Raw genomic sequence first — 26,217 nt, 5'->3', positions numbered from 1 at the left:
CAAGCCTGTGTGTTTTACTATACTAGACTAACTTTCAAATTAATATTGCTTGGTTGCACGAATATATACTGAGTTGACAACATGAGGAAAAGGGTCGATACAGCGAGTAGTACGGCCGCGACTGCTTCCCACCTGCAGGGCGCAGCTCAAACAGAGGAGAAACCGTTACCGTGAGTATATCAGCTGTATGCAAAGTTTATTGATGATAAAGTCTACCTCTGTCTGTCTGTCTGTCTGTCTGTCTCTCTGCCTGTCTCTCTGCCTGTCTGTCTGTCTGTCTGTCTCTGTCTGTCTGTCTGTCTGTCTGTCTGTCTGTCTGTCTGTCTGTCTGTCTGTCTGTCTGTCTGTCTGTCTCAATTCAATTTCAATTCAAACTCAAAGGAGTTTTATTGGCATGAGTTCAAACGTACGTTTACATTGCCAAAGCAGAACATAAGACAATCAAAATAAAACAATGTATTTACAAATAAATATTGGATATAAATAGGAATTAAATAAAGGTGTAAACAGAGCTGTGTTACATTAACACTAATAATAATATCTTGTGAAACTATAGAAAGGATTGTGCATTTTCTGTCAGAGATAGTTATCCATATAGGAGACGTTTAGCTTTATACTTTTGATAAATAGTGTAGGCCTACATTAACACAATGGTTTGTATTCCTTATTGTATTTCCTATTTCTAGTCTCTCTCTCTCTCTTTCTCTCATTCAAAGGAGCTTTATTGGCGTACAGGCTTCGTTTACATAGTAGTGGTACTACTGTAGGTGGTAGACAGTAAAAACTTCACTGAAGTAACTTAACAAAAATACAAACTTAATCTCTCTCTCACGCCTCACTTCCTCTCCTCTTGCTCCCCCTACTGTTCTCTCTAGGAACGGTTCAGGCTTACAGTAGTAAAAACTTAACTGAAGTAAACTTAACAAAAATACAATCATAATCTCTCTCTCTCTCTGGTTACTTCAGATCCCCGTGGAGGCGTTGGCTCAAAAGAGGCATATTGGCATGCTGTGCCTTTTGCACTATTGCAATACAATACGCATTACCTGACTTAACGCCACGTGTTGTATATTCTTATGGAAGTGAGTTAAATGTCCTCCTGTCCATTTCAACTGAACTCTATTATCTTTAAAGAAGTGATTTAAAAATAATGTCAAACATCCTCCTCTACCTTCTAGTACGACTCCCATTCTTTGTCGACCTCGCCCAACCTGCTGAACTCTCCCTTAACCACACTGTCAACATGTACCTCACGCCAGAGGAAGGCGTCTCTGTTGGTGTATGGTGAGTATTTAAACAAAACATGGTAGCAACTTCATGAATTTAGGCCTGTAGACTGGTCAGGATAATCTGCTGCATCCTTATTGATTGATTGATTGAAATATTTATTAACAGTTTGCAGAATTACAGTACCTTTCAAGCACAACTCAATGCAAAGACTGTTAACTGCGAGTGGACGACCCAATAAAGCATTACACTTGTTTGCTAGAGCGTCCACCTTGTTGGGCAAGATAGGTGATTTTTGTGACTTTGAAGGAGGCATGGTTGTTGAGTGTGTCAGAAAAAAGCTGATCTGTGATTTTCAAAGGTTTAAAACAACTGAACAGATCTAACCTTGAGGAAGATGGGCTATGCTACAGCAGCAGAAGACCACACCAGGCACCACTCCACTCCTGTCAGCAACGAACAGAAAAAATGACACGGGAAAAGTGGTCAATAGCAGTTTGGAAAGAACTTGCCTAGTTTGATTGTGTTAAACTTAAGTCCAAGACTCCCAGTAGATAGTAGATTCTGAAAACTGAAATACTTTGGCACCAACAACCATTATAGTGCCTGTAGTGGCTATTTGTCAACAACAATAAAACTCAAAGGGCCACTGAGGCTCCGGGTATAGTGGATCTTACGCAGGGATAAATGAGTCGATGTCCAAACAGCTCTTGCAGGTTGGTGATATTTTATTGTTTTTCCTTCATAGACGAGTATGGCAAACATGATGGAAATAACTGCTTTGACCCTGTCACCCTGGTAAAAACTTGTGCACCTGCAGTGCCAAACTGAAATCTGTGTGCCTGTCTGATGACAGTTAAATAAATTCACCTGTGTACACCCAATTGCCCAATACCTTCAAAATAAAAGCCTTTAACTGGAACACAAATAAACTGAAATTATAATGCATACAATAATTCTACCAAACAAATCCAACAAATAAATGTGAAATACAAGATAGTGAATAGCTCCAACAGTGCCTTACCCATTCATTTGAACTGCATAGCAGATCATCTTGACCTGCATGCCAACAGGCCTATATGCATTTAGTTGCTATGATTGTCGGATTAGAAATTTGCGTTAACCTCTTCCTAAGGAAGAACACTTTTTGGTGAATCAATTTGAACTTATCTTGTGGGTCTGTTTTGCATTCTTCAAGGCACACTGTTCCTGAAGGTCAGTGGAAAGAGGCACAAGGGAAGGACCTGGCATGGTACCAGAACTCTTTGGGAAATGGATCTCCAGTTGTCATATATCTGCATGGCAATGGAGGAACAAGGTGTGAAGAATAATACTTATTATTATTATTATTAATATTTACTAGACCGGTGCCCAGCTGTAGAGCACAGAGTCTGTAACGAACGATGGAAGTTGGAGATCCATCATCCATGCCCCACCGGCTATATCCCGTTGTACCAGTGTCAGAATACCCGTTACACCCATCTGTCTGAGTCCCTTTTATGCCCATATAAGGAGATATCTGTATCTGTCTCTCTGTGTCCCGCGTGTCAAATTTGAAGTCGGTGGGGCTGACGGTTCTTAAGTTAATTGCATTACAGCCGTACACATGACCCATTTTGGGCGGGAACCCTTGTTGGTGTTAGCATTATGTCGTGCTTTAGCTATTGAAAAATAGCAGATCTACAAGCTCATAGCGCGCCACCGAGTGGCGTGCTACCAGCTTGTAGGTCTGCTATTTTCGAAAAATCGAAGAACGACTGACACAGAAACATAGCTTTTTCAGAAAACTGTCAGGATTTACAAGACATTTTTAGAATCATTTATAGATAGATTATTTTATTCTTCCTAATGAATCATGCCTTTTATTGAAACAGGGCAGCTACTCATCGTGTTGGAGTGGCAAATGTGAGTGACAGGTGACAACCACATCGATTTTCAAATGGATTTTTTAGTAGACACTGTTTTAATAATCGGCAAAATGTTAAGTGTCAACATGTGTCAACAGCTACTGAGTGCACTTGGTTATCACGCGTTGGTGCTGGACTACAGAGGTAGGTAACTGGACTACAGAGGTAGGTAACTGGACTACAGAGGTAGGTAACTGTTGGTGCTGGACTACAGAGGTAGGTAACTGTATCACGCGTTGGTGCTGGACTACAGAGGTAGGTAACTACAGATTGTTATATTTAAGTTAACACCCCAAAAAGCACTGCTGCACCTGTGCAGCACAATCAGTCAAAAGCCCAAACCACACCACACCAAAGGGTTGAGACGCGACAAGGTGGTTTCAGCGTTGGTCCCAGTGGTGTGATGTGTCCTGTTGACCCACGTTGTCCCAGCGGTGTGATGTGTCCTGTTACACGTTGACCCAAGTGATTCAACTGGTCCCAAACCACACCCATGGGTCGCCAATACAACTACGTCAGTGGTTCCCAAAGTGGGGTCCGGGGATCCCTCGGGGTACTTGAGGGAGTTCCAGGGGGTCCCCAGCTAAATGATAGTTTGGAACCAAATGGACCATTATGGGTCTGTAACTCTGAGGGTGCATTTGTACACTCTCAGAGTTAAATTATCAGTGGGTTTACAATATAAATTGGGGTACCAGAGATAGAAATGCCATTAAATCGGGGGGTCCGTAGCATAATGCGTGTGGTTTGATTGATTGATTGAAATATTTATTAACAGTTTGTAGAATTTACAGTACATTTTAAGCACAAACTCAATACAAAGACTGTCAACTGTGAGTGGACGACCCAATTAAGCATTACACTTGTTTACAACAGGGTCCACATTGTTCAATTCATCAAAACATTTAAAGACATACAAACATTTAGAGACATACAAATAGACATTTCTATGTAGCTAAATTCATCATATGGGAAGCAAAAAAGGGAAAAGATACAATATACAGTGAGGGAAAATGGGGTGGGGGGGGTGGGGGGATTCAGATTTTACAGAGGCCAGTTTCGAATTGCAGCCATCCGTAGGTGCCCTTTGAGAGCGGTTTTGAAGGAGTCAAGGGATTCACATGTCTTAATGACTGTTGGTAGGGCGTTCCACATTTTGGTGGCATAGGAGCGAAAAGAATTTAGTCCCTTGTTTGTGCCGAATCTGGGTTGTACATGGTTTGTTGTACTCCCTCTGGTGTTGTGGGTGTGGACTTCGTTTACACTAAGGAAGTATTTAGACAGGTACATGGGTATCTTGGTGGTGTATCGAATCTTGTGGACCAGACCCATTGCAAGATGCTGTACTCTGTCGTCGACCCTAAGCCATCCCAGCCTGTCAAAGTGGGCAGGGGTGAGGTGGGTTCGGGGGGTGAGGCCAAGTAGGAGCCTGACCAGTTTGTTTTGGGAGGTCTGGAGCCTTGTTTTAAGGGCCTTTGAGGTGCTGTGGTACCAAGAGGTGGATGCATAGTCAAAGAAACCTTGTACGAGGGCTCCTGTTAAGGTCTTCAAGGTGTTTTTGCTGACCAGTGAGGAGATCCTGTAAAGGAATCTTGTTCTTTGATTGACTTTTTTGATTACGTTGGTGGCCATCTTATCACCGGAAAGATTGGCCTCCAGGATGGAACCTACTGTAGGTAGGTAATTTGATCTTTTCGTGTGATAATATTGTCACCCACTCTAACCAAGAAGCCATCTGCCTTGCTGAGATTACTATTTGATCCGAAGAGGATGGATTCAGTTTTTCCCAGGTGTAAGGATAGTTTGTTATCAGCGAGCCAGGTGCAGATTCTACCGAGTTCAGAGCTGAGGGTCTTTTCAACCTGCAGTTTGTTCCTGTCCGAGACCAGCAGTGCTGAGTCATCTGCGAACAGGAACAAGTTGCAGTCACAAGCTGAAGTCATGTCGTTAACATAATATTAGGAACAGTAAAGGCCCTAGTATGCTTCCTTGTGGGACGCCACAGCTCACTGGGAGGGGAGGGGACAGTGGAACTGGGGGTCCATGAAATTAATATGTGTCAGAATCACTGCTAGAGCTGTAAAACTCCTCTCTTATCGGGGTCACTGGCATATGTTTTCAAATGGAGGTCCGTGGCCTAATAAATGTTGATTTGGGGGTCCTTGACACGAAAAGGTTTGGGAAGTACTGAATCTACGTGCAAGTTGCAACCATTCTGTATTGCTGAAGTTACAACAAATCTTCCAGGGTTTGCGGATTCCACTGGGCGACCTACGGAAGCAGGTCTGACCACTGATGCCCTCTATCTGTACCAGTGGGTCAAAGCCCGTTGTGGAGACAGTCTCGTAGTCATTTGGGGACAATCAATTGGCACTGGGTAAGTAAAAGGCAGTGAATTCAAATTGTGAAGTTCTATGCCATATTGATATAACACATTTTGCACAGGTTTGGTCTGTCAGCCATACTTGTGACTTAAAGGACCATATCACTGTAAATTCATCATTGTCTGTTCACAGCATTTATGCCTTTTTTTTTTAGACTATACATTTTAGTTTGTTTGCATTTGGTTTCATTGTGCAGTTGAGTTGAATTTTGTTAATCTCTTCCCCAGGGACTATTTCAGCAAGGCATTTGTAATCAATCCTGTCTGCATATTTTCATATTTTCACATTATCATTTTCATATTATACTGATAATATATCAATAATGTCTAGTAGGCCTGAGTCGTATTGCGTGTATGTCTCGGTCTCTCTTTGTTTCTCTCTGTGTCTCTCTTTCTCCCCTCTCTCTCTCTGTGTCTCTCTTTCTCCCCTCTCTCTCTGTGTCTCTCTTTCTCCCCTCTCTCTCTCTGTGTCTCTCTTTCTCCCCTCTCTCTCTCTGTGTCTCTCTTTCTCCCCTCTCTCTCTGTGTCTCTCTTTCTCCCCTCTCTCTCTGTGTCTCTCTTTCTCCCCCCTCTCTCTCTCTCTGTCTCTCTTTCTCCCCTCTCTCTCTCTGTGTCTCTCTTTCTCCCCTCTCTCTCTCTGTGTCTCTCTTTCTCCCCTCTCTCTCTGTGTCTCTCTTTCTCCCCTCTCTCTCTCTCTCTGTGTCTCTCTTTCTCCCCTCTCTCTCTCTGTGTCTCTCTTTCTCCCCTCTCTCTCTCTGTGTCTCTCTTTCTCCCCTCTCTCTCTGTGTCTCTCTTTCTCCTCTCTCTCTCTGTGTCTCTCTTTCTCCCCTCTCTCTCTCTGTGTCTCTCTTTCTCCCCTCTCTCTCTCTGTGTCTCTCTTTCTCCCCTCTCTCTCTCTGTGTCTCTCTTTCTCCCCTCTCTCTCTCTGTGTCTCTCTTTCTCCCCCCTCACTCTCTGTGTATCTCTTTCTCCCCCCTCTCTCTCTGTGTCTCTCTTTCTCCCCCCTCTCTCTCTGTGTCTCTCTTTCTCCCCTCTCTCTCTGTGTCTCTCTTTCTCCCCTCTCTCTCTGTGTCTCTCTTTCTCCCCTCTCTCTCTGTGTCTCTCTTTCTCCCCTCTCTCTCTGTGTCTCTCTTTCTCCCCTCTCTCTCTCTGTGTCTCTCTTTCTCCCCTCTCTCTCTGTGTCTCTCTTTCTCCCCTCTCTCTCTCTGTGTCTCTCTTTTTCCCCTCTCTCTCTCTGTGTCTCTCTTTCTCCCCTCTCTCTCTGTGTCTCTCTTTCTCCCCTCTCTCTCTCTGTGTCTCTCTTTCTCCCCTCTCTCTCTCTGTGTCTCTCTTTCTCCCCCCTCTCTCTCTGTGTCTCTCTTTCTCCCCTCTCTCTCTCTGTGTCTCTCTTTCTCCCCCCTCACTCTCTGTGTCTCTCTTTCTCCCCCCTCTCTCTCTGTGTCTCTCTTTCTCCCCTCTCTCTCTGTGTCTCTCTTTCTCCCCTCTCTCTCTCTGTGTCTCTCTTTCTCCCCTCTCTCTCTCTGTGTCTCTCTTTCTCCCCTCTCTCTCTGTGTCTCTCTTTCTCCCCTCTCTCTCTCTCTCTGTGTCTCTCTTTCTCCCCCCTCTCTCTCTCTCTGTGTCTCTCTTTCTCCCCTCTCTCTCTCTCTCCTTCCTTCACACGGTCAAAGGTTGATGACTGTGTCTAACCTGCTGCTACCTTTTGACATTGAAAAAGGTCACATTGTCAGGCTAAGCTGTAACTAGTGTTTGACTTGATCTCTGCAGAGTGGCTACCAACACTGCAGTCAAATTGTTAGAGCAAGGTAGGTTTTGCTATTAAAGAAATGCAGAGTGAATAAGCCTATAGATTAATTAATTAATTGTAATTAGTATTACAATCATAACAAGTACATGTTTCTTTTTTCATCACATTGTTAGACAAAGTATGACAGTTTTCACTCTTTATTATAGGCAAGGTTGTTGATGGAGTTATCCTTGAGGCTGCATTCACAAATATTCGAGAAGAGGCTGCTGATCCCTCTGATCCCATGAGCTGGGTATATTTATATAGCTATACTGTCCTCATTTAGATGTTCTGATTCATAATACCTAGATGTTTCACTTTAATTTACTTTTAATTTTCCTTCCATTTTAAGCTTTTTAAGAAAGTACCAAGTTTTGGGTTCTTGAACCCAATCGCAGACGACAGTGTCTTCCCTAGTGATGACAAGTAAGTATCCTTCCTTAGTGATGCACTACAATTGATCATAATCCAATGAACAATTAGCCCAAACTAATGTTTTTTTTTTCTTCAAATTCTACAGTTTGAGGAAAATGAGAAGCTCTATACTATTCCTTTATTCAGAAGATGACACCGTAGTTCCTACTCGCATGTCTCAACAGGTTAGAATTTTAGACTCTGTTTCTGTCATTAGTCTTCCCTTATACTGTATGTGTGTGTGTTAATATCTAAATTGTGTTTATTGAGAAGGGAAGAAAATCATCTGTCAGCCAGGTATTAAGGCCTATTCATAGTCTGGATTTTCGGTGGTGAGGTGACCACCGCTCCGTTGGTAAGCTGACCACCGGAGCTGAGGGGCTGAGGCGGTGGCGGTGGTTTGCTCTTCACCGCGGCTCGTGACGTCATGTTGTAGTTCGGTGGTCACCTCAGTGACGTCATGTTGTAGTTCGGTGGTCACCTCAGTGACGTCATGTTGTAGTTCGGTGGTCACCTCAGTGACGTCATGTTGTAGTTCGGTGGTCACCTCAGTGACGTCATGTTGTAGTTCGGTGGTCACGTCACCACCGAAAATCCAGACTATGTATGAGCCTTTAGGCCTCCTATAGTCTTATCATGACTGTTTCTCCCCTCTCAGTTGTATCAAATAGCGCTGAGTGTGCAGAATCCAGACAGAGTCAAGATGGTGTCCTTCAGTGGATCTCATGGTTATAAGCACAATGGATTATATAAAGACCCTCAGACGCCTGGCATCATAAAGTATGGAAACCTTTCTTAATCAGCTTTTTGTTGAGTTATCTGGAAATCAGTTGCTGGTCTGATTGATTGATTGATTATTTTATTAGACAATTAAAGAAATGCAAACAGTACAGGGTACAGTACAGTCAAAGCACATTGGTCCAAAAAGGTAGCATCGATTAAGAAAGACCTTGCGGTCTTGTTTCCATTCGGGTCCCATTCATTCATTCATTCACAAACACAATAATGAACAACAACAATCGAGGTATCTCAAAAACACGACAACTATGTACAGGTCGGAATACAAATAAATACATCGGAGGGTGGGGGTCGGGGGTCGGGGGGGGTAAAGTGGTGGGGAAATAACCTTCTCTCCTTTTGACCTGCTGACAATGAAAGCCAGTGATTTGCTTGTTTTGAGGGAATTCCACACCTGAGGGGCACTGCTGTGGAAGGTGAATTGACCCATATTTGTTCTAAATGTGGGCGGCACCAGATCATTATTCACGCTCCCTCTAGTGTTGTGGCTGTGAGAGTTGCTCACCCTTATGAGGTAATCAGTCAAGTGAATGGGTACGGAGGGCATGGAGAGGGCAGAGCTGCATTTACATTTTAGAATGTCAGACCCTGCATTTTCAATTTTGCTTGACTGTATTCTACCCGGAGCCATCCTATGCTATCAAAATGCATTGCACAAAGCTGGGTCATGGGCCCCATTGGGCCCTGTAGGCATAGAAGAAGCTGTATTAGTTTGTTCTGGGAGATTTGAAGCTTTGTTTTTTTGTGACATTGAGATGTTAGAGAACCAGGAGGTATATGGGCTGAATAAGAGCTCCAGACAGTGTTGTTTTCGTCGACTAAAACCAAGACGAAGAATGTTCGTCAACTACCTTTTTTTTACCAACGAAAACTACATGGAAACTAAATGAAAACTAATCTATGATGACTAAAACTATGACTAAATTTATAATTGACAATTTCGTCAACAGATTAAAAAAAAACTAGAGTAAAATGTTAGGAAGGGCCTAGTGGACAAGAGATCCAGTATAAGTAAAAGACTTATTTTACACTTGGTTGCATGCTGAAAATAGCAGATCTACAAGCTCTGTGACGCATTGTGAGCTTGTAGATCGGCTATTTTCAGCAAGTGTAAAAATCAGCCATTACGACTGCATCAAGGCCCGCCAAACACATTTTTGTCGACTAATTCACCTGTAGATTTAGTCGACTAAAATCTTATGACATTTAGTCGACTAAAACTAGACTAATATGTTCCAGGTGACTAAAATGTGACTAAAACTAAGTGAAAACTATTCAAGAGACTATGACTAAAACTAAAATAGAAACGTGCTGCCAAAAACAACACTGGCTCCAGCTAATGTCCTGAGAGCCCTCTGGTTCACAAAATGAGGAGATTCTCCCCAAGATTAACTTTTTTGATGGCCCTTGTTGCCATGCCTTCACCCGTCAGTTCATTGTTCAGGATACAGCCCAGATATGTAACCTCTGCTTTGCTAGAGAGATTACCATGTCGTCAACTCTGACCTTTAAATCATTTACATTTACCTACTACTAATAAAGGGAATTGTTAGACCCTTAACCAGTTAAATAATAACCAAAATGTCTTTTGTCTGCTCAACAGGATGTTTATGCAGTCATTGTAAAACAATTGATACTTCAAGACATCACCGTCTTCACTGCAGGACACTGAATTAATCATCTTTAAATTCACTCATTTCCCTTTTCCTTTGTGTTTTCAACGGTTTAATCCTGGATAACTAACCGTAACATGTTTTATTTTTATTGATTGATTGATTTATTAATAGTTTGCAGAATTATAGTACATTTCAAGTACAACCAAATACAAAAACTGTTAACTGTGAGTGGACGACACCATAAAGCATTACACTTGTTTACAATAGGGCCCACCATTTTCAATTCATCAGAACATTAAGAGACGTGTGAATATACACAACTATATAGTCAAAACGGGAAATCATCATAGAGGAGGTAAAAGGGGAAAAGAAACATATACAGTGAGGGGGAAAAGGGGGGGGGGATTCAGATCTTAAGGGGGCCAGTTTTTCGAATTGCAGCCGTCCGTAGGTGCCCTTTTTAGTGCAGTTTTGAAGGAGTCAAGGGATTCGCATGTCTTGATGACTGTTGGTAGGGCGTTCCACATTTTGGTGGCATATAGAAGCGAAATTAATTTAGTCCCCCATGTATTGTTTTATTTTTATTGTGCCTAACAAACATACAATTGTTAGTTTGAAGAAGTTTTTGAGGAAGCATTTTTTTAAATAGTGTTCTTTTGTATAAGAACAAGATTTAGATATTCAGTAAAGTTATGTAAATGTTGGAACGTCCTCCATGGGCTTTATGCACTGATAGACAGTATTATCTGACCCCTGGTGGCCACTCTTTGACATTGTGCATTCTGCTTCATGTCTGGTAAATAAAGAAATGTCTAATAAATAAATAAAGAACATGAAATAAGTTGAATTGTTGTACAACTGTTTGTTCTTCACCTCATTTATACCATTTGAAATATGGTGGTATAAACTCTGCTCCTCTGATAATCTCTCCTGTCAATCACACAGATTAGACTAAACCTCAGCTTCACTAAAAGGTTTTCATTTAAGACAATAAAGGTGTATAATTATGGAAGGTTAATTTACAGATTCACCTGCCAGTTCAAATCAAGCCATTGATTACTGTCGCTCCTATTCTATATCTGACTGTTGAAATATTTTCTTCATTTCTTTGTTGGTACAAACTTGATTGTGTGTTTTATAATTTGTATTGCCTTACAGTTTGACATTGTTTTTAAATTAAAGAGCATGAATAATGTTTATCAGGAATACTAATGTATTATTGTCAGTCTTGCACTTTAATGCAATTACTATAGAACTGTTAATTGTAAATCTAATATTAATGATCTTTGGAGATTTGATCTACGAGAATGTACAAGAAAATGCTTAGAGTTAATTAATCCATTCATAAAACTTTACAACTGGAACCGATTATGTGACCATGTTGTTATTTCTACACTTTAGAGTGTCTATTTTGTCCACACAAACATTACATTCCCATCATTGACATGAATGGAGAATTTTACGTCATAGTAATAGAAAATAGGCATAGTGTCTATTTTATGTCATGATGATGTACGATGATAAGAGTGCCCCTCACTTCACATGGGTGTGATTTTTATCTGCACATGTACAGTAACAATGATCACACGGAGTTCTATCAGTACAGTCATACCACAAGTCTTGATTCACTAACTTTCATAGAAATTAACGAGCAGAGGATGAGGAGAGATTTGGGAGAGGGAAGGAGTGGATCTGCTCACTGCTCAAATCTAAAATACCTAAAACCACATATTGCACACATAAAGGATCTATCCCCCAGGAAAGTGTTCTAAATCTGCTAAACGTCATTAACATATATTATTTTTGCAAAAAGGGTGAAGTGTCCCTTTAACTGCAACAAGGAAGTTTCTCAGTAAATCTAAACTGAAAGTACAGCGCTGACAGAAGCTGGGTGGCAGACAGCTCACTGCACTCTCTCTACCACACTGACACCTTCAGACGGATCTTTCACATAAATACTGACAGGTGAGTACAACAAACAATATGACTTAATACAATATCATTGATTGACAGAATGTATCCATACATGATCTTATAGTTATAGTTATCTTATAGTTGATATCCTCAGTATGAATCACAAGTTTCCGTGAGAGCGGGGTTCTTCCAATCTGCCGCTGTAGTCTGAAAACCCACCTCTTCAGACTCCATCATGGCCCGTAGCACTTACCCTAGCCGCGACAAACTTACGGGCATATGCAAAGGCCCAATTTATGTAACTTAAGATAGCATTTTATGTAGACGGCACTATAAAGTAGGCCTATACATGCATATAGTTTCATAGATATTCCACTGTTACGTTCTAGATATTATTTTGCGGCTTACGCCTTTTTTATTGGTTTTTGAAGGGACAGACAGTAGGCTGACAGGAAACGGGAGAGAGATGGGGGGGGGGATGACATGCAGTAAAGGCCGTGTCAGGCTCGGGAGTCGAACCCGCGGCACACTGCGACTGGATTACCAGTCGGGTGCCCAGACGGTTACGCCACCGCCTGGGCCCACTGTTAGGTTCTTAGCTTATGTATGATTCATAATAACTACTTTTTTTTATGTATGTGATGTATTGCCATGCTTTTTGTTCTTGCTTAATGTAAATCTCTCTGGATTAAGAGCGTCTGCCAAATGCCTACATTTTAAGAGTATCAATACTACCATGTAGAAAGTCCTGTACACAACATTTACTTGAGTAAAAGTAGAAAAGTATTGGCATCAAAATATACTTAAAGTACCAAAACTCATTTATACAGAATGGAATGTCCCATTTCAAGTATTCAAATGTATAAAAAGATCTTTTGAAAATAGCAGATATACAAACTCACAATGTGTCGCATCGCAACCTATTGTGAGCTAGTAGATCATCTATTTTCAAATGGACAAAATATATATAGGGCTTAATGCATGTAATGTATGCTTAATGTATGTTTTGTAATGATAAATCTACAAATAATGAAGTTGGATCCGAGATGTAGTGGAGTAGAATTAAAAGTATTGAAAATTGGAAATACTCATGTAAAGTACAGCAAGGTACAGTACTTGAGTAAATGTAGTTAAGTAAATGTACTATCATAGGCACATGCCTATGATGGCATCACACAGGCATGTGCCCGTCTGCCTATGTACCTGACTGTCAACATTTCTCTGTTCCAAAACAAACATCAGATCGAGTTATAACCATTGAGCTGTGAGAAGTTTCATTCAAGAACTAAATTTCTTTCACTTTTTATTTCCAGCGTGTAGAGATGGCGTGTGCCGGCAGCAGCCTCCTGTCTGAAGAGCAGTTCCTGTGTTCTATCTGTCTGGATGTGTTCACTGATCCAATCACCACTCCATGTGGACACAACTACTGCAACGCCTGCATCACACGTTACTGGGACACTAAGGATGTGTGTCAGTGTCCGCTATGCAAAGAAACCTTCTACAAGAGACCAGCGTTCTCCGTTAATAAAGTCTTCTCCGAGATGGCTGATCAGTTCAGGAAGTCAAAGCAGCTGAAGAAAACTTCAACCACAACCCCAGAACCTGCTGAACCAGATGACGTCTCCTGTGACGTCTGTACTGAGAACAAGCTCAAGGCTGTGAAGTCCTGCCTGATGTGTCTGACCTCCTACTGTGAGACTCACCTGGAGCGTCATCGCACAGTCCAAGCATTAAAACGACACACACTAATCGACCCCGTGAAGAACCTGGAGGACTATATGTGTAAGAAACATGACAGACCTTTGGAGATGTTCTGTAAGACCGACCACACCTGTGTTTGTCAGTTCTGCACTCAGTTAGAGCACAAGTCACATCAGATTGTGTCTATGAAAGAGGCATATGAAGGGAAAAAGGTGGAGCTCGGAGAGACAGAGTCTGAAGTTCAGCAGATGATCCAGGAGAGACAACTGAAGGTCCAGAAGGTCAAACACTCAGTAGATCTCAGTAACAAAGATGCAGACAGAGAGATAGCAGGCAGTGTGCAGGTCTTCACTGCTCTGATCAGCTGCATTGAGAGAAGCCAGGCTGAGCTCATTGATGGGATTGAAGCGAAGCAGAAAACGACAGAGAAAGAAGCTGAAGGCTTCATTAAAGAACTGCAACAGGAAATCACTGAGTTAAAGAAGAGAAGCTCTGAGCTGAAGCAGCTCTCACTCACTGAAGACCACCTCCACCTCCTCCAGAACTTCACATCCATCAACACTGGATGGAGACCCACCAAGGACTGGACAAAGGTCAATATAAATCAGTCTCCACACCTGGGGACAGTGAAGACAGCTGTGGCTCAGCTGGAGAAGACACTCAGTCAAGAGATGGAGAAGATGATGTGTGATGCTGAGCTGAGGAGGGTACAGCAATATGCTGTCGATGTAACTGTGGACCCTGATACAGCACACTGCAGACTCATCCTGTCTGAGGATGGAAAACAAGTGAGTGATGGAGATGTGATGAAGAATCTCCCTGACAACAAAGAGAGATTCTCTTCATATGTGTCTGTCTTAGGAAAACAAAGCTTCACCTCAGGAAGGTTTTACTATGAGGTTCAGGTTAAAGAGAAGACTGGGTGGTATTTAGGAGTGGTCGGAGAGTCCATCGACAGGAAGGGACAAATCATACTGAAACCCAACAATGGTTACTGGGCTCTATGGTTGAGGAATGGAAATAAGTACAAGGCTTGTTCTGACACTGATGTCCTCCTCCCTGTAAGAGAGAAGGTCCAGAAAGTGGGAGTGTTTGTGGATTATGAGGAGGGTCTGGTCTCCTTTTATGATGTGGAGTCCAGAGTTCATCTCTACTCTTTCACTGGCTGCTCCTTCACCGAGAAACTCTATCCATACTTCGGTACTGGACATAATCCTGGTGGTACAAACTCTGCTCCTCTGATCATCTCTCCTGTCAGTCACACTGATTAAAAATCTCAGTTTAACATGAACAGGTTTTTTAGAAAATGTATATGGAAGGTTGATTCAGTTTTAGTCAACTGTTCGTTCAAATCATGCCATTTAATAGTTGTTCATATTCTACTGCATAAACAGACATGATTTTTATTTTGTACATGATTGTCTGAAGTACAGCCAGAGATTAATATTAAATTGAGTATTTGAGTATCAAATATTGATGATTATTTAGTGTAACATTTATTCTGTCTGTGAGACATCTATATTCCTTTCTTCGTACAATGACTTGGTTTATGTTTCATGTGATTGCGTTCAAGTTTAAGGTAAACTCAATATTTTCATTAATGCGAATTAATTCTTAATCAGGAAATGCAATGTTTCATTGTTAGTCTTGTACATTAAAGCAATTACTACAGAATTAATTACAAATATGTAATGATGTTGATGTTAATAATTGTTTATGTGGATGTGTTATCAATTAAAGATAGAATGGAAAAATATTATTGTATAGCATTCTGTGCACCAATTGAATTTCACTCATTTTGTAGTTTGGCTGAGTTTTGATTTTGATTTGGAAGATATGCTTACCCTAGTATTTTTGCTATATATATATATATTCAGCTATTAGTGTAGATTTACAAACATTAAATTCCCATTGACAATGTATGGAGAATTTTACGTCATGGTGTCTGAGCAAATAGGCATAAAAGTGTCTATTTTACGTCATGATGATGTAAGATAATAAGAGTGCCCCTCACTTCACACAGGTGTGATTTTTATCTGCACATGTACAGTAACAATGATCACACATGGAGTTCTATCATAGTACACAATTTTTATTGATTGAAATATTTAACAGTTTGCAGAATTACAGTACATTTCAAGCACAACTCAATACAAAGACTGTTAACTGTGAGTGGACGACCCAATAAAGCATTACACTTGTTTACAATAGGGTCCACCTTGTTCAATTCATCAAAAACATTTAGAGACATACAAATAGACACTTAAAACATTTTAATACGTATTTCACTTCAGACCCATGTTTTTTGATTGATTTATTTACAGTTTGCAGAATTACAGTACATTTCAAGTACAACTCAATGCAAAGACTGTTAACTGTGAGTGGACGACACCATAAAGCATTACACTTGTTTACAATAGGGCCTACACTGTCACACTCTCAGTTTTACCAATTAACGAATTCATTTATTTATAAAACTGATAATTAATGAATTTGTAAAACTGAGAATGAATGAATTAAACCAATCCATTGTTTCACATTGTATGCTGTACTTTTTTCTGGATGCCATCTGCCATCACTGGCAACTAATATAGGCTCATTTCACTTCGCAAGATGATCAAGTTTCCGTAAAAAGGTGAGCTCGAGACGCCGCTGTACTGTACTGTAGTCCGGACGCCACACACACTCCTGGCAGTCGGATGACGTGGCTTGATTTGCATGTCTTGATGACTGTTGGTAGGGCGTTCCACATTTTGGTGGCATATAGAAGCGAAATTAATTTAGTCCCCCATGTATTGTTTTATTTTTATTGTGCCTAACAAACATACAATTGTTAGTTTGAAGAAGTTTGTGAGGAAGCAATTTTTTAAATAGTGTATTGATATGAACAAGATTTAGATATTCAGTAAAGTTATGTAAATGTTGGAACGTCCTCCATGGGCTTTAGGCACTGATAGACAGTATTATCTGACCCCTGGTGGCCACTCTTTGACATTGTGCATTCTGCTTCATGTCTGGTAAATAAAGAAATGTCTTTCTCAGCTGAAAACCTTTTCTCTTCTGTTGAACATGAAATAAGTTGAATTGTTGTACATAATTTCTCCTGTTCATTCTCATGGTTCAGGACACACAGATATGTTTAACAGTAATATGCCTAGATATAATGGGCCTACAAAGGTTGACACAATCTCCTGTCCTAATAAATGTAACATTTCGTTACCAAAAAAGAAAGAATGAAAATAATGTATTCATTCACTAGAGCCTTATCAAAAGGCCTTCAAATCTATTGCAATAACTTGATTTTCACGAATGACGTTATTGCATCAGTAGGCCTAATAAACGATGTCCTACATTGACACAAATTGACAACTTTACAAAAACAAAAATACATCCATATTGCTTTTCATCATCGAGTCAACTTGATGACATAATGTTGTATAAAGTAAATTGAAGACAACAGGCCTTTTTTTTGTGCAATAGATCATAATGTAATAATCTACTGCAACGTAATATTACATAATTAATTAATTATGTAACTGAACGTACAAATGTTAACTTAAACAGGTGGAATTTTACTTTTGCTTTACTTAGTGATTCCATTGTTATGTGCTGCAGTGCAGCACATACATATTATATAGCACAAGCACATAACAAAATATCAATGCATTAATAATTACAATCCAATAGACATTCTGCAGCTATAGGGTTTGCTGGTAGGCTACTGTGGCTGTGAGTATATTTTGATGCCTTTTTTGAAGACCTTTGTACTTGATGTAATTGATTGAAGTATTTATTAACAGTTTGCAGAATTACAGTACAGTTCAAGCACAACTCAATACAAACTTTGTATTGAGTTGTGCATGGCTGCTGCTGACCCTCCTGTCCTCCTCCCTGTAAGAGAGGAGCTCCAGAAAGTGGGAGTGTTTGTGGATTATGAGGAGGGTCTGGTCTCCTTTTATGATGTGGAGTCCAGAGTTCACCTCTACTCTTTCACTGGCTGCTCCTTCACTGAGAGACTGTATCCTTTCTTCAGTCCCAGTGTCAAAAGGCTCATGGAGAGGCTCATCAATCCAATCAGGCCTGATTGAATGGCAGGTTGTTCCCTGGCCACGCACAGGTGTGGGAGGCTATATAAGTGGCCTAGCTGCACTCATTTCCCAAAGCCCAGATCACCAAACCACTGCTGCCTGTCTCCCAAACATAAAGCTCCACCTTCTACCACCTCCTGCAACCCTCCAACCTGTGTGCGTCCAAGAGCAAACGTAAGTCAGAAAGGCTGTGGAACAGCAACTGTTTGTTCTTCACCTCATTTATACCACCATTTGAAATATGGTGGTATAAACTCTGCTCCTCTGATAATCTCTCCTGTCAATCACACAGATTAGACTAAACCTCAGCTTCACTAAAAGGTTTTCATTTAAGACAATAAAGGTGTATAATTATGGAAGGTTAATTTACAGATTCACCTGCCAGTTCAAATCAAGTCATTGATTACTGTCGCTCCTATTCTATATCTGACTGTTGAAATCTTTTCTTCATTTCTTTGTTGGTACAAAGACTTGATTGTGTGTTTTATTGTATTGCCTTCCAGTTTGACATTGTTTTTAAATTAAAGAGCATCAATAATGTTTATCAGGAATACTAATGTATTGTCAGTCTTGCACTTTAATGCAATTACTATAGAACTGTTAATTGTAAATCTAATATTAATGATCTTTGGGGATTTGATTTACGAGAATGTACAAGAAAATGCTTAGTTAATCCATTCATAAAACTTTACAACTGGAACCAATTATGTGTCCATGTTGTTATTTGTATGTACACTTTAGAGTGTATTTTGTCCACACAAACAATAAATTCCCATCATTGACAAAAAAGCAAATGGGCATAGTGTCTATTTTATGTCATGATGATGTACTATGATAAGAGCGCCCCTCACTTCACACGGGTGTGATTTTTATGTGCACATTTACAGTAACAATTATCAGACATGGAGTTCTATCATAGTACAGTCAAAGTCTTGATTTACTAACTTTCATAGAAATTAATGAGGAGAGGATGAGGAGAGATTTGGGAGAGGGAAGGAGTGGATCTGCTCACTGCTCAAATCTAAAATACCTAAAACCACATATTACACACATAAAAGCTCTATCCCCCAGGAAAGTGTTCTAAATCTGCTAAACGTAACATATAATATTTTTGCAAAAAGGGTGAAGTGTCCCTTTAACTGCAACAAGGAAGTTTCTCAGTAAATCTAAACTGAAAGTACAGCACTGACAGAAGCTGGGTGGCAGACAGCTCACTGCACTCTTTCTACCACACCTTCAGTCGACGGATCTTTCACAGAAATACTTAGACAGGTGAGTAGCCTACAACAAACTATATGACTTAATACAATATATATATAACCGCTCCTATCCAGCAGAATAACAAACGCTCCAACTGATATCTCAAGGTTGTTTATTTCCCCAAGACAACATGAAAAACTGCAACACAAAACACGATATCCTTTTAAACACAATGAAACATGAAATATGAAAGTCCTTGTTGTCAGTCAATCATGATGTCCGTATTATATATAAACAAACACTGCAATGAGATGTACACAAACAATTAAACGACAGAATTACAACACTGTTTACAAACAAATAAAACAACAACATGTAACATACCGTGTGCGCCTTCTGCAGATTATTTTAGGAGAGCTACGTTATCTTCTCTTATGTTCTTTATTTAAGGACACTCTTTTTAGACGTGGGAAGAGCTCCTTGAACCACTGAAACCCAGCTTGTTCTGACTGAGTTCAGCTCACACAGGTGCAATCAATGCTGCCTCACTCTAATCACAGGGCTCTGCTCCTGCATGCCCTTCCAGGTCATAATGAACAGCAATAAAGGACCAGGCACCACACACAGCATGCAAATACAATATGTACCCAAATAAACATACATATAATGTTCACATATTATACATTTTCAGAAAGGTAAGCAATAAAATAGAATATTACAAAATGCCCATTGCTGGGACAGCTACAATATCATTAAGAGCAGCCGTTCTGACCGAATTTGAGATTTCAACGTTTATTTTCTTAGCCCATGGAGTCCAGAGAAAGTTCCCCTTGCATGACTTTGTCTAAATATTCGATTGAAATCATCTCTGTTTTTTTTTCCATTTGAAACGTTTTGTAAATATGATTTTAGGCATATATCTCTTACTCAGTCTGACTATAATCGGCCCAATCGACCGCCGTCACCCTTTCTCCCCCTCTCGTCTTTTGTTTGCGCTGCTTGATAATGGTGACGTTAATGGTGATTCCCCGACATTTCCTTTTCACTTGATATCGTTTCGTAGAGAGCGCCTTATATAGCGCCTTATATACCAAATGAAAGCCCCAATTCCATAGTTTACATGGTATTTTGAATTTTTTTAAATGAGCAAAAAATGAGCGAGTTATGATCTAAAGAAAAAAGGTGGAGAAAAAAAAAGAGCACACAAACAGACAGCTGGAGATGTTGTTGTTCAAGCCTGCATTCCATGTCCAACGAATTAAATCATATACGTTTGGATGGTTAATTAACTTGGAATTTGTTTATTATTTTGATAAGATAATAGGAATATGAATACAATGATTATCATTGTTACTATTATTATTATTATTGAATGCTCGGTTAGACTCGACCCGACATTTACTTTCCATGAAGCGAGAACGCTTGCCGATGCGCGATACAAAATAAAAAGTGTTTGGAATAATTCCAACCAGATAGACCTCCCGAACCGCTAAATGTTTTGTCAGTCAAAAGAACAGTTCTTTCTGCAAGCGACGTGGAACGTATGTAGGCCTGCTGCTGTGGATGAATTTGTTTCACAGCACAGCCACAGCCTATTCTGGCATATAGGCTAAATATCGCCAGCTCTTTGTCAGTCAAAATAGTTCAGCTCCTTCTTTATCTGTAAACTTTTCTGCAAGCGACCAGATCCGTGGAACTTTCCTTTTTCTCTCTCTCTCTCTCCCTCTCAGGGAAGCATGTAAATGTTCATGAATTCAATAACTGCTCGATGTTATAAACAGCAGCTGAGCTGGGGTTTCTCCTCAACATGCAGTGGCATTTCACGTGTGGAGTTTATTTTTTGTATCACCAGGCTGCAGGCTTTCTATTTAGTGTGCAAGGCTATTTAGCAAGGCTATTTAGTGTGCATTTAGTGTGCAAGGCTTACATCCGGTACATCCGTATGCGCTGATTTCCATACACAACACATACACGATCCGTATCCTCTCCTCACCGGATGTTGAATTCACAGTGCTAACGGCCGTATTCTGAACGATGTTTTTATTAATTAAACTGATATAACAACATAACGTGGCTAATAATTGTTTATTTGGAATGTACTTTGGCTGGTAATTTAGGTAGATATAACGCGACTCACTTGTATAAGTAATTTACCGCGGACAGGCCGCATTTAATGCAATACATTGGCTTTAGTAATGTTGTTAGCTTATAATATTAGCAACTGTAAGCTAACGGCTGGAGGACTACGGACAATCCGGTCAATAACATCATTACACTTAAACATTAATACAATTATGTCATGTTTACATGCCTAGTCAAGCAGTCTGTACATCGCGTGGGGTCACATATATTAATTACATCGATAACACACAAGAAAAGACAAGTGATCTTTGCTCTTTTGGAAGGAAAAAAAAGAACAACAAAAGGCATGTTGCAATATAGTACTAACGGGCAACGTTAAAATATATATTTTTCACATGTAGGCCTATTATTAGTTTTATACATTTTAGGAGTGAAAACATGTGTTAAGAAACATATTATGATTTAATTCGTTGGAAATGGGATGCAGGCTTGAACAATGTCTTCTCCAGCTGGAGAGGGACGTGTGGGGGAGAGAGTGGCCAATCAAATCGCACCAAAAACACGGTCCCCTTGACCGTTCAGCCGACTGAGTAGTAGTGAAATTTTTTCAGACTTCGTAGTGTTAATTGACAGAGAATGTATATATATCCATACATGATCTTATACTATTCTTTGATTATCCTCAGTATAAATCACAGGTTTCAATAATGTAACCAAAGAGTAACCCCGCCTGTGAGAGCAGGGTTCTTCCAGTCTTCCGCCGTAGTCTGAAAAGTGAAAACCCACCTCTTCAGACCCAGGCATATGCAAAGGCCCAATTTATGTAACTTAAGATAGCATTTTATGTAGACTCATAAAGACAGCACTATAAAGTAGGCCAGGCTATACATGCATATAGTTTCATAGATATTCCACTGTTACATTATTAGCTTATGTATGATTCATTTGTTTTACATATGTGATGTATTGCCATGCTTTTTGTTCTTTCTTAATGTAAATCTCTCTGGATTAAGAGTGTCTGCTAAATGCCTACATTGTAAATTGTAGTATCAATACTACCATGTAGAAAGTCCTGTACACAACATTTACTTGAATAAAAGTACAAAAGTATTGGCATCAAAATCTACTTAAAGTAGGCCTACCAAAACTCATGTATAGAGAATTTCAAGTATTTAAAAAGATCTTTTGAAAATAGCAGATATACAAACACACAATGTGTTGCATCGCAAACTATTGTGAGCAAGTAGATCTATTTTCAAATGGACAAAATATATATAGGGCTTAATGTATGCTTAATGTATGTTTTGTAATGATAAATCTACAAATAATGAAGTAAAAGTATAATATTTTGATCCGTAGTGTAGTAGTAGAGTAGAATTTAAAGTATTGGAAATACTCATGTAAAGTACAGCAAGGTACAGTACTTGAGTAAATGTACTATCATAGGCACATGCCTATCATCACACAGGCATGTGCCTGTCTGCCTATGTGTAAATATGTACCTGACTGTCAACAACTGTTCCAAAAGAAACATCAGATCGAGTTATTATAACCATTGAACCGTTTCATTCAAGAACTACATTTCTTTCACTTTTTATTTCCAGTGTGTAGAGATGGCGTGTGCCGGCAGCAGCCTCCTGTCTGAAGAGCAGTTCCTGTGTTCTATCTGTCTGGATGTGTTCACTGATCCGATCACCACTCCATGTGGACACAACTACTGCAACGCCTGCATCACACGTTACTGGGACACTAAGGATGTGTGTCAGTGTCCGCTATGCAAAGAAACCTTCTACAAGAAACCAGCGTTCTCCGTTAATAAAGTCCTCTCCGAGATGGCCGATCAGTTCAGGAAGTCAAAGCAGCTGAAGAAAACTTCAACCACAACCCCAGAACCTGCTGAACCAGATGACGTCTCCTGTGACGTCTGTACTGAGAACAAGCTCAAGGCCGTGAAGTCCTGCCTGGTGTGTCTGACCTCCTACTGTGAGACTCACCTGGAGCGTCATCGCACAGTCCCAGCATTAAAACGACACACACTAATCGACCCTGTGAAGAACCTGGAAGACTATATGTGTAAGAAACATGACAGACCTCTGGAGATGTTCTGTAAGACCGACCACACGTGTGTTTGTCAGTTCTGCACTCAGTCAGACCACAAGTTACATCAGATTGTGTCTATGAAAGAGGCATATGAAGGAAAGAAGGCTGAGCTGGGACAGACAGAGGCTGAAGTTCAGCAGATGATCCAGGAGAGACAACTGAAGGTCCAGGAGGTCCAACACTCAGTAGATCTCAGTAAGAAAGATGCAGACAGAGAGATAGCAGGAAGTGTGCAGATCTTCACTGCTCTGATCAGCTGTATTGAGAGAAGCCAGGCTGAGTTCATTGGTGGGATTGAAGAGAAGCAGAAAACAACAGAGAAACAGGCTGAAGGCTTCATTAAAGATCTGCAACAGGAAATCACTGAGTTAAAGAAGAGAAGCTCTGAGCTGAAGCAGCTTTCACTCACTGAAGACCACCTCCACCTCCTCCAGAACTTCACATCCATCAACACTGGGTGGAGACCCACCAAGGACTGGACAAAGGTCAATATAAATCAGTCTCCACACCTGGGGACAGTGAAGACAGCTGTGGCTCAGCTGGAGAAGACACTCAGTAAAGAGATAGAGAAGGAGCTGCGTGATGCTGAGCTGAGGAGGGTCCAGCAATATGCTGTGGATGTAACTCTGGACCCTGATACAGCACACTGCGACCTCATCCTGTCTGAGGATGGAAAACAAGTGAGTGATGGAGACGTGAAGAAGAATCTCCCAGACAACAAAGAGAGATTCTCCCGTAGTGTCTCTGTCTTAGGAAAACAAAGCTTCTCCTCAGGGAGGTTTTACTATGAGGTTCAGGTTAAAGGGAAGACTGACTGGTGGTTAGGAGTGGCCAGAGAGTCCATCAACAGGAAGGGACAAACCACAGTGACCCCCAACAACGGTTACTGGTCTATAGGGTTGATGAATGGAAATAAGTACAAGGCTGCTGCTGGCACTTCTGTCCTCCTCCCTGTGAGAGAGAAGCTCCAGAAAGTGGGAGTGTTTGTGGATTATGAGGAGGGTCTGGTCTCCTTTTATGATGTGGAGTCCAGAGTTCACCTCTACTCTTTCACTGGCTGCTCCTTCACTGAGAGACTCTATCCATACTTCAGTCCCAGTTTGAATGTTGGTGGTAAAAACTCAGCTCCTCTGATCATCTCTCCTGTCAGTCACACTGATTAAAAATCTCAGTTTAACAGGTTAGTTTTAAAATGTATATGGACGGTTGATTCACCGTTTTAGTCAACTGTTGGTTCAAATCATGCCATTTAAGAGTTGTTCACATTCTACTGCATAAACAGACATGATTTTTACATGATTGTCTGAAGTACAGCCAGAGATGAATATGATAAATTGAGTATTTGAGTATAAAAATATTTAGTTTAAAATGTATGTCTGACATCTATATTCCTTTCTTCGTACAATGACTTAGTTTGTTTCATGTGATTGCGTTCAAGTTTAAGGTAAACCCAATATTTTCATTAATGTGAATTAATTCTTTTTTTTTGTTATCAAATGTTTTTTATTTTAAGACAAATCACAATAATACACGTTAACATGAATGACTTAAAGAAAACAAAACACATATAAAACAACACATAACAGCAAAAGCAAGGAACACAAAAACAAACAATCCCACCCACCCCCCCCCCCCCCCCCCCCCCGAGACCAAAGATGCCACAAAATGTTAATGTGAATTAATTCTTAATCAGGAAATGCAATGTTTCATTGTTAGTCTTGTACATTAAAGCAATTACTACAGAATTGTTAATTAAAAATATGTAATGATGTTGATAATTGTTTATGTGGATGTGTTATCAATTAAAGATAAAATGAAAAAATACATGAGCCATTGTAATAATGTAGCCTATATTGTATAGCAGTCTGTGCACCAATTGAATTTCACTCATTTTGTAGTTGGCCGATATGCTTACCCTAGTATTTTTAGGGGTGCTAGTCCCTCCTATATTCAGCTATTAGTGTAGATTTACAAACATTAAATTCCCATTGACAACAAACTGAGAATTTATGTCTCTGAGCAAATCGGTATTTTCGTCCTACACAAATTCCCATTGACATTGAATGGACAATTTACATCATATGTGTCTGAGCAAATTGGCTTAGTGTCCATTATGTCCACACAAACATTAAATTCCCATTGACGATGAATGGAGAATTTTACGTCATAGTATGAGCAAATAGGCATAATGTGTATTTTACGTCAGGATGATGTACGATGATAAGAGTGCCCCTCACTTCACACAGGTGTGATTTTTATCTGCACATGTACAGTAACAATGATCACACATGGAGTTCTATCATAGTACACAATTTTGATTGAAATATTTAACAGTTTGCAGAATTACAGTACATTTCAAGTACAACCAAATACAAAAACTGTTAACTGTGAGTGGACGACACCATAAAATGCATTACACTTGTTTACAATAGGGCCCACCATTTTCAATTCATCAAAACATTAAGAGACGTGTGAATATACACAACTATATAGTCAAAACGGGAAATCATCATAGAGGAGGTAAAAGGGGAAAAGAAACATATACAGTGAGGGGGAAAAGGGGGGGGGGGGATTCAGATTTTACGGGGGCCAGTTTCGAATTGCAGCCGTCCGTAGGTGCCCTTTTTAGTGCAGTTTTGAAGGAGTCAAGGGATTCGCATGTCTTGATGACTGTTGGTAGGGCGTTCCACATTTTGGTGGCATATAGAAGCGAAATTAATTTAGTCCCCCATGTATTTTTTTATTTTTATTGTGCCTAACAAACATACAATTGTTAGTTTGAAGAAGTTTTTGAGGAAGCAATTTTTTAAATAGTGTATTGATATGAACAAGATTTAGATATTCAGTAAAGTTATGTAAATGTTGGAACGTCCTCCATGGGCTTTAGGCACTGATAGACAGTATTATCTGACCCCTGGTGGCCACTCTTTGACATTGTGCATTCTGCTTCATGTCTGGTAAATAAAGAAATGTCTTTCTCAGCTGAAAACCTTTTCTCTTCTGT

The 26,217-nt window shown here is 40.1% G+C and overlaps 2 protein-coding genes across 3 annotated transcripts; both read left to right on the top strand.

Annotated features, from left to right (window-relative positions):
• Nucleotides 1–16,681, top strand: LOC310865932 (lysophosphatidylserine lipase ABHD12-like). 2 transcript variants are annotated; one of them, XM_083775131.1, is made up of 14 exons: nt 1–170; nt 967–1,082; nt 1,179–1,284; nt 2,426–2,545; nt 3,102–3,132; nt 3,233–3,278; nt 5,382–5,511; nt 7,282–7,319; nt 7,468–7,553; nt 7,653–7,726; nt 7,821–7,899; nt 8,373–8,494; nt 10,116–10,483; nt 16,618–16,681. In XM_083775131.1, exons 1-13 carry the CDS (start codon nt 82–84, stop codon nt 10,135–10,137), a joined length of 1,059 nt encoding a protein of 352 aa, XP_083631257.1. In that variant the 5' UTR covers nt 1–81; the 3' UTR covers nt 10,138–10,483; nt 16,618–16,681. The 2 variants fall into 2 exon arrangements, with proteins under 2 accessions (XP_083631257.1, XP_083631258.1); XM_083775132.1 differs by lacking the exon at nt 967–1,082 and having other exon boundaries at nt 79–170.
• Nucleotides 13,365–24,376, top strand: LOC310865858 (uncharacterized protein; the record flags this gene model as incomplete). Its single annotated transcript, XM_083775066.1, has 2 exons — nt 13,365–15,002; nt 22,718–24,376. 2 exons carry the CDS (start codon nt 13,365–13,367, stop codon nt 24,374–24,376), a joined length of 3,297 nt encoding a protein of 1,098 aa, XP_083631192.1.
• Nucleotides 24,377–26,217: the final 1,841 nt, after the last annotated feature.

This window comes from Protomyctophum parallelum (genome assembly GCF_964188405.1).
Source record: "Protomyctophum parallelum genome assembly, chromosome: 10".
Lineage (NCBI taxonomy): Eukaryota > Metazoa > Chordata > Actinopteri > Myctophiformes > Myctophidae > Protomyctophum > Protomyctophum parallelum.
The sequence above is the reverse complement of the archived record's forward strand: the minus strand, read 5'-3'. Positions and strand labels throughout refer to the sequence as shown.

Excerpts from the sequence above, each read along its gene's own strand:
- LOC310865932 (XM_083775131.1), top strand. The coding sequence starts at position 82 with ATGAGGAAAAGGGTCGATACAGCGAGTAGTACGGCCGCGACTGCTTCC. Across the intron at positions 7,900-8,372 it reads CTACTCGCATGTCTCAACAG|TTGTATCAAATAGCGCTGAG; the intron begins GTTAGAATTTTA and ends CTCCCCTCTCAG. Across the intron at positions 8,495-10,115 it reads CAGACGCCTGGCATCATAAA|GATGTTTATGCAGTCATTGT; the intron begins GTATGGAAACCT and ends TCTGCTCAACAG.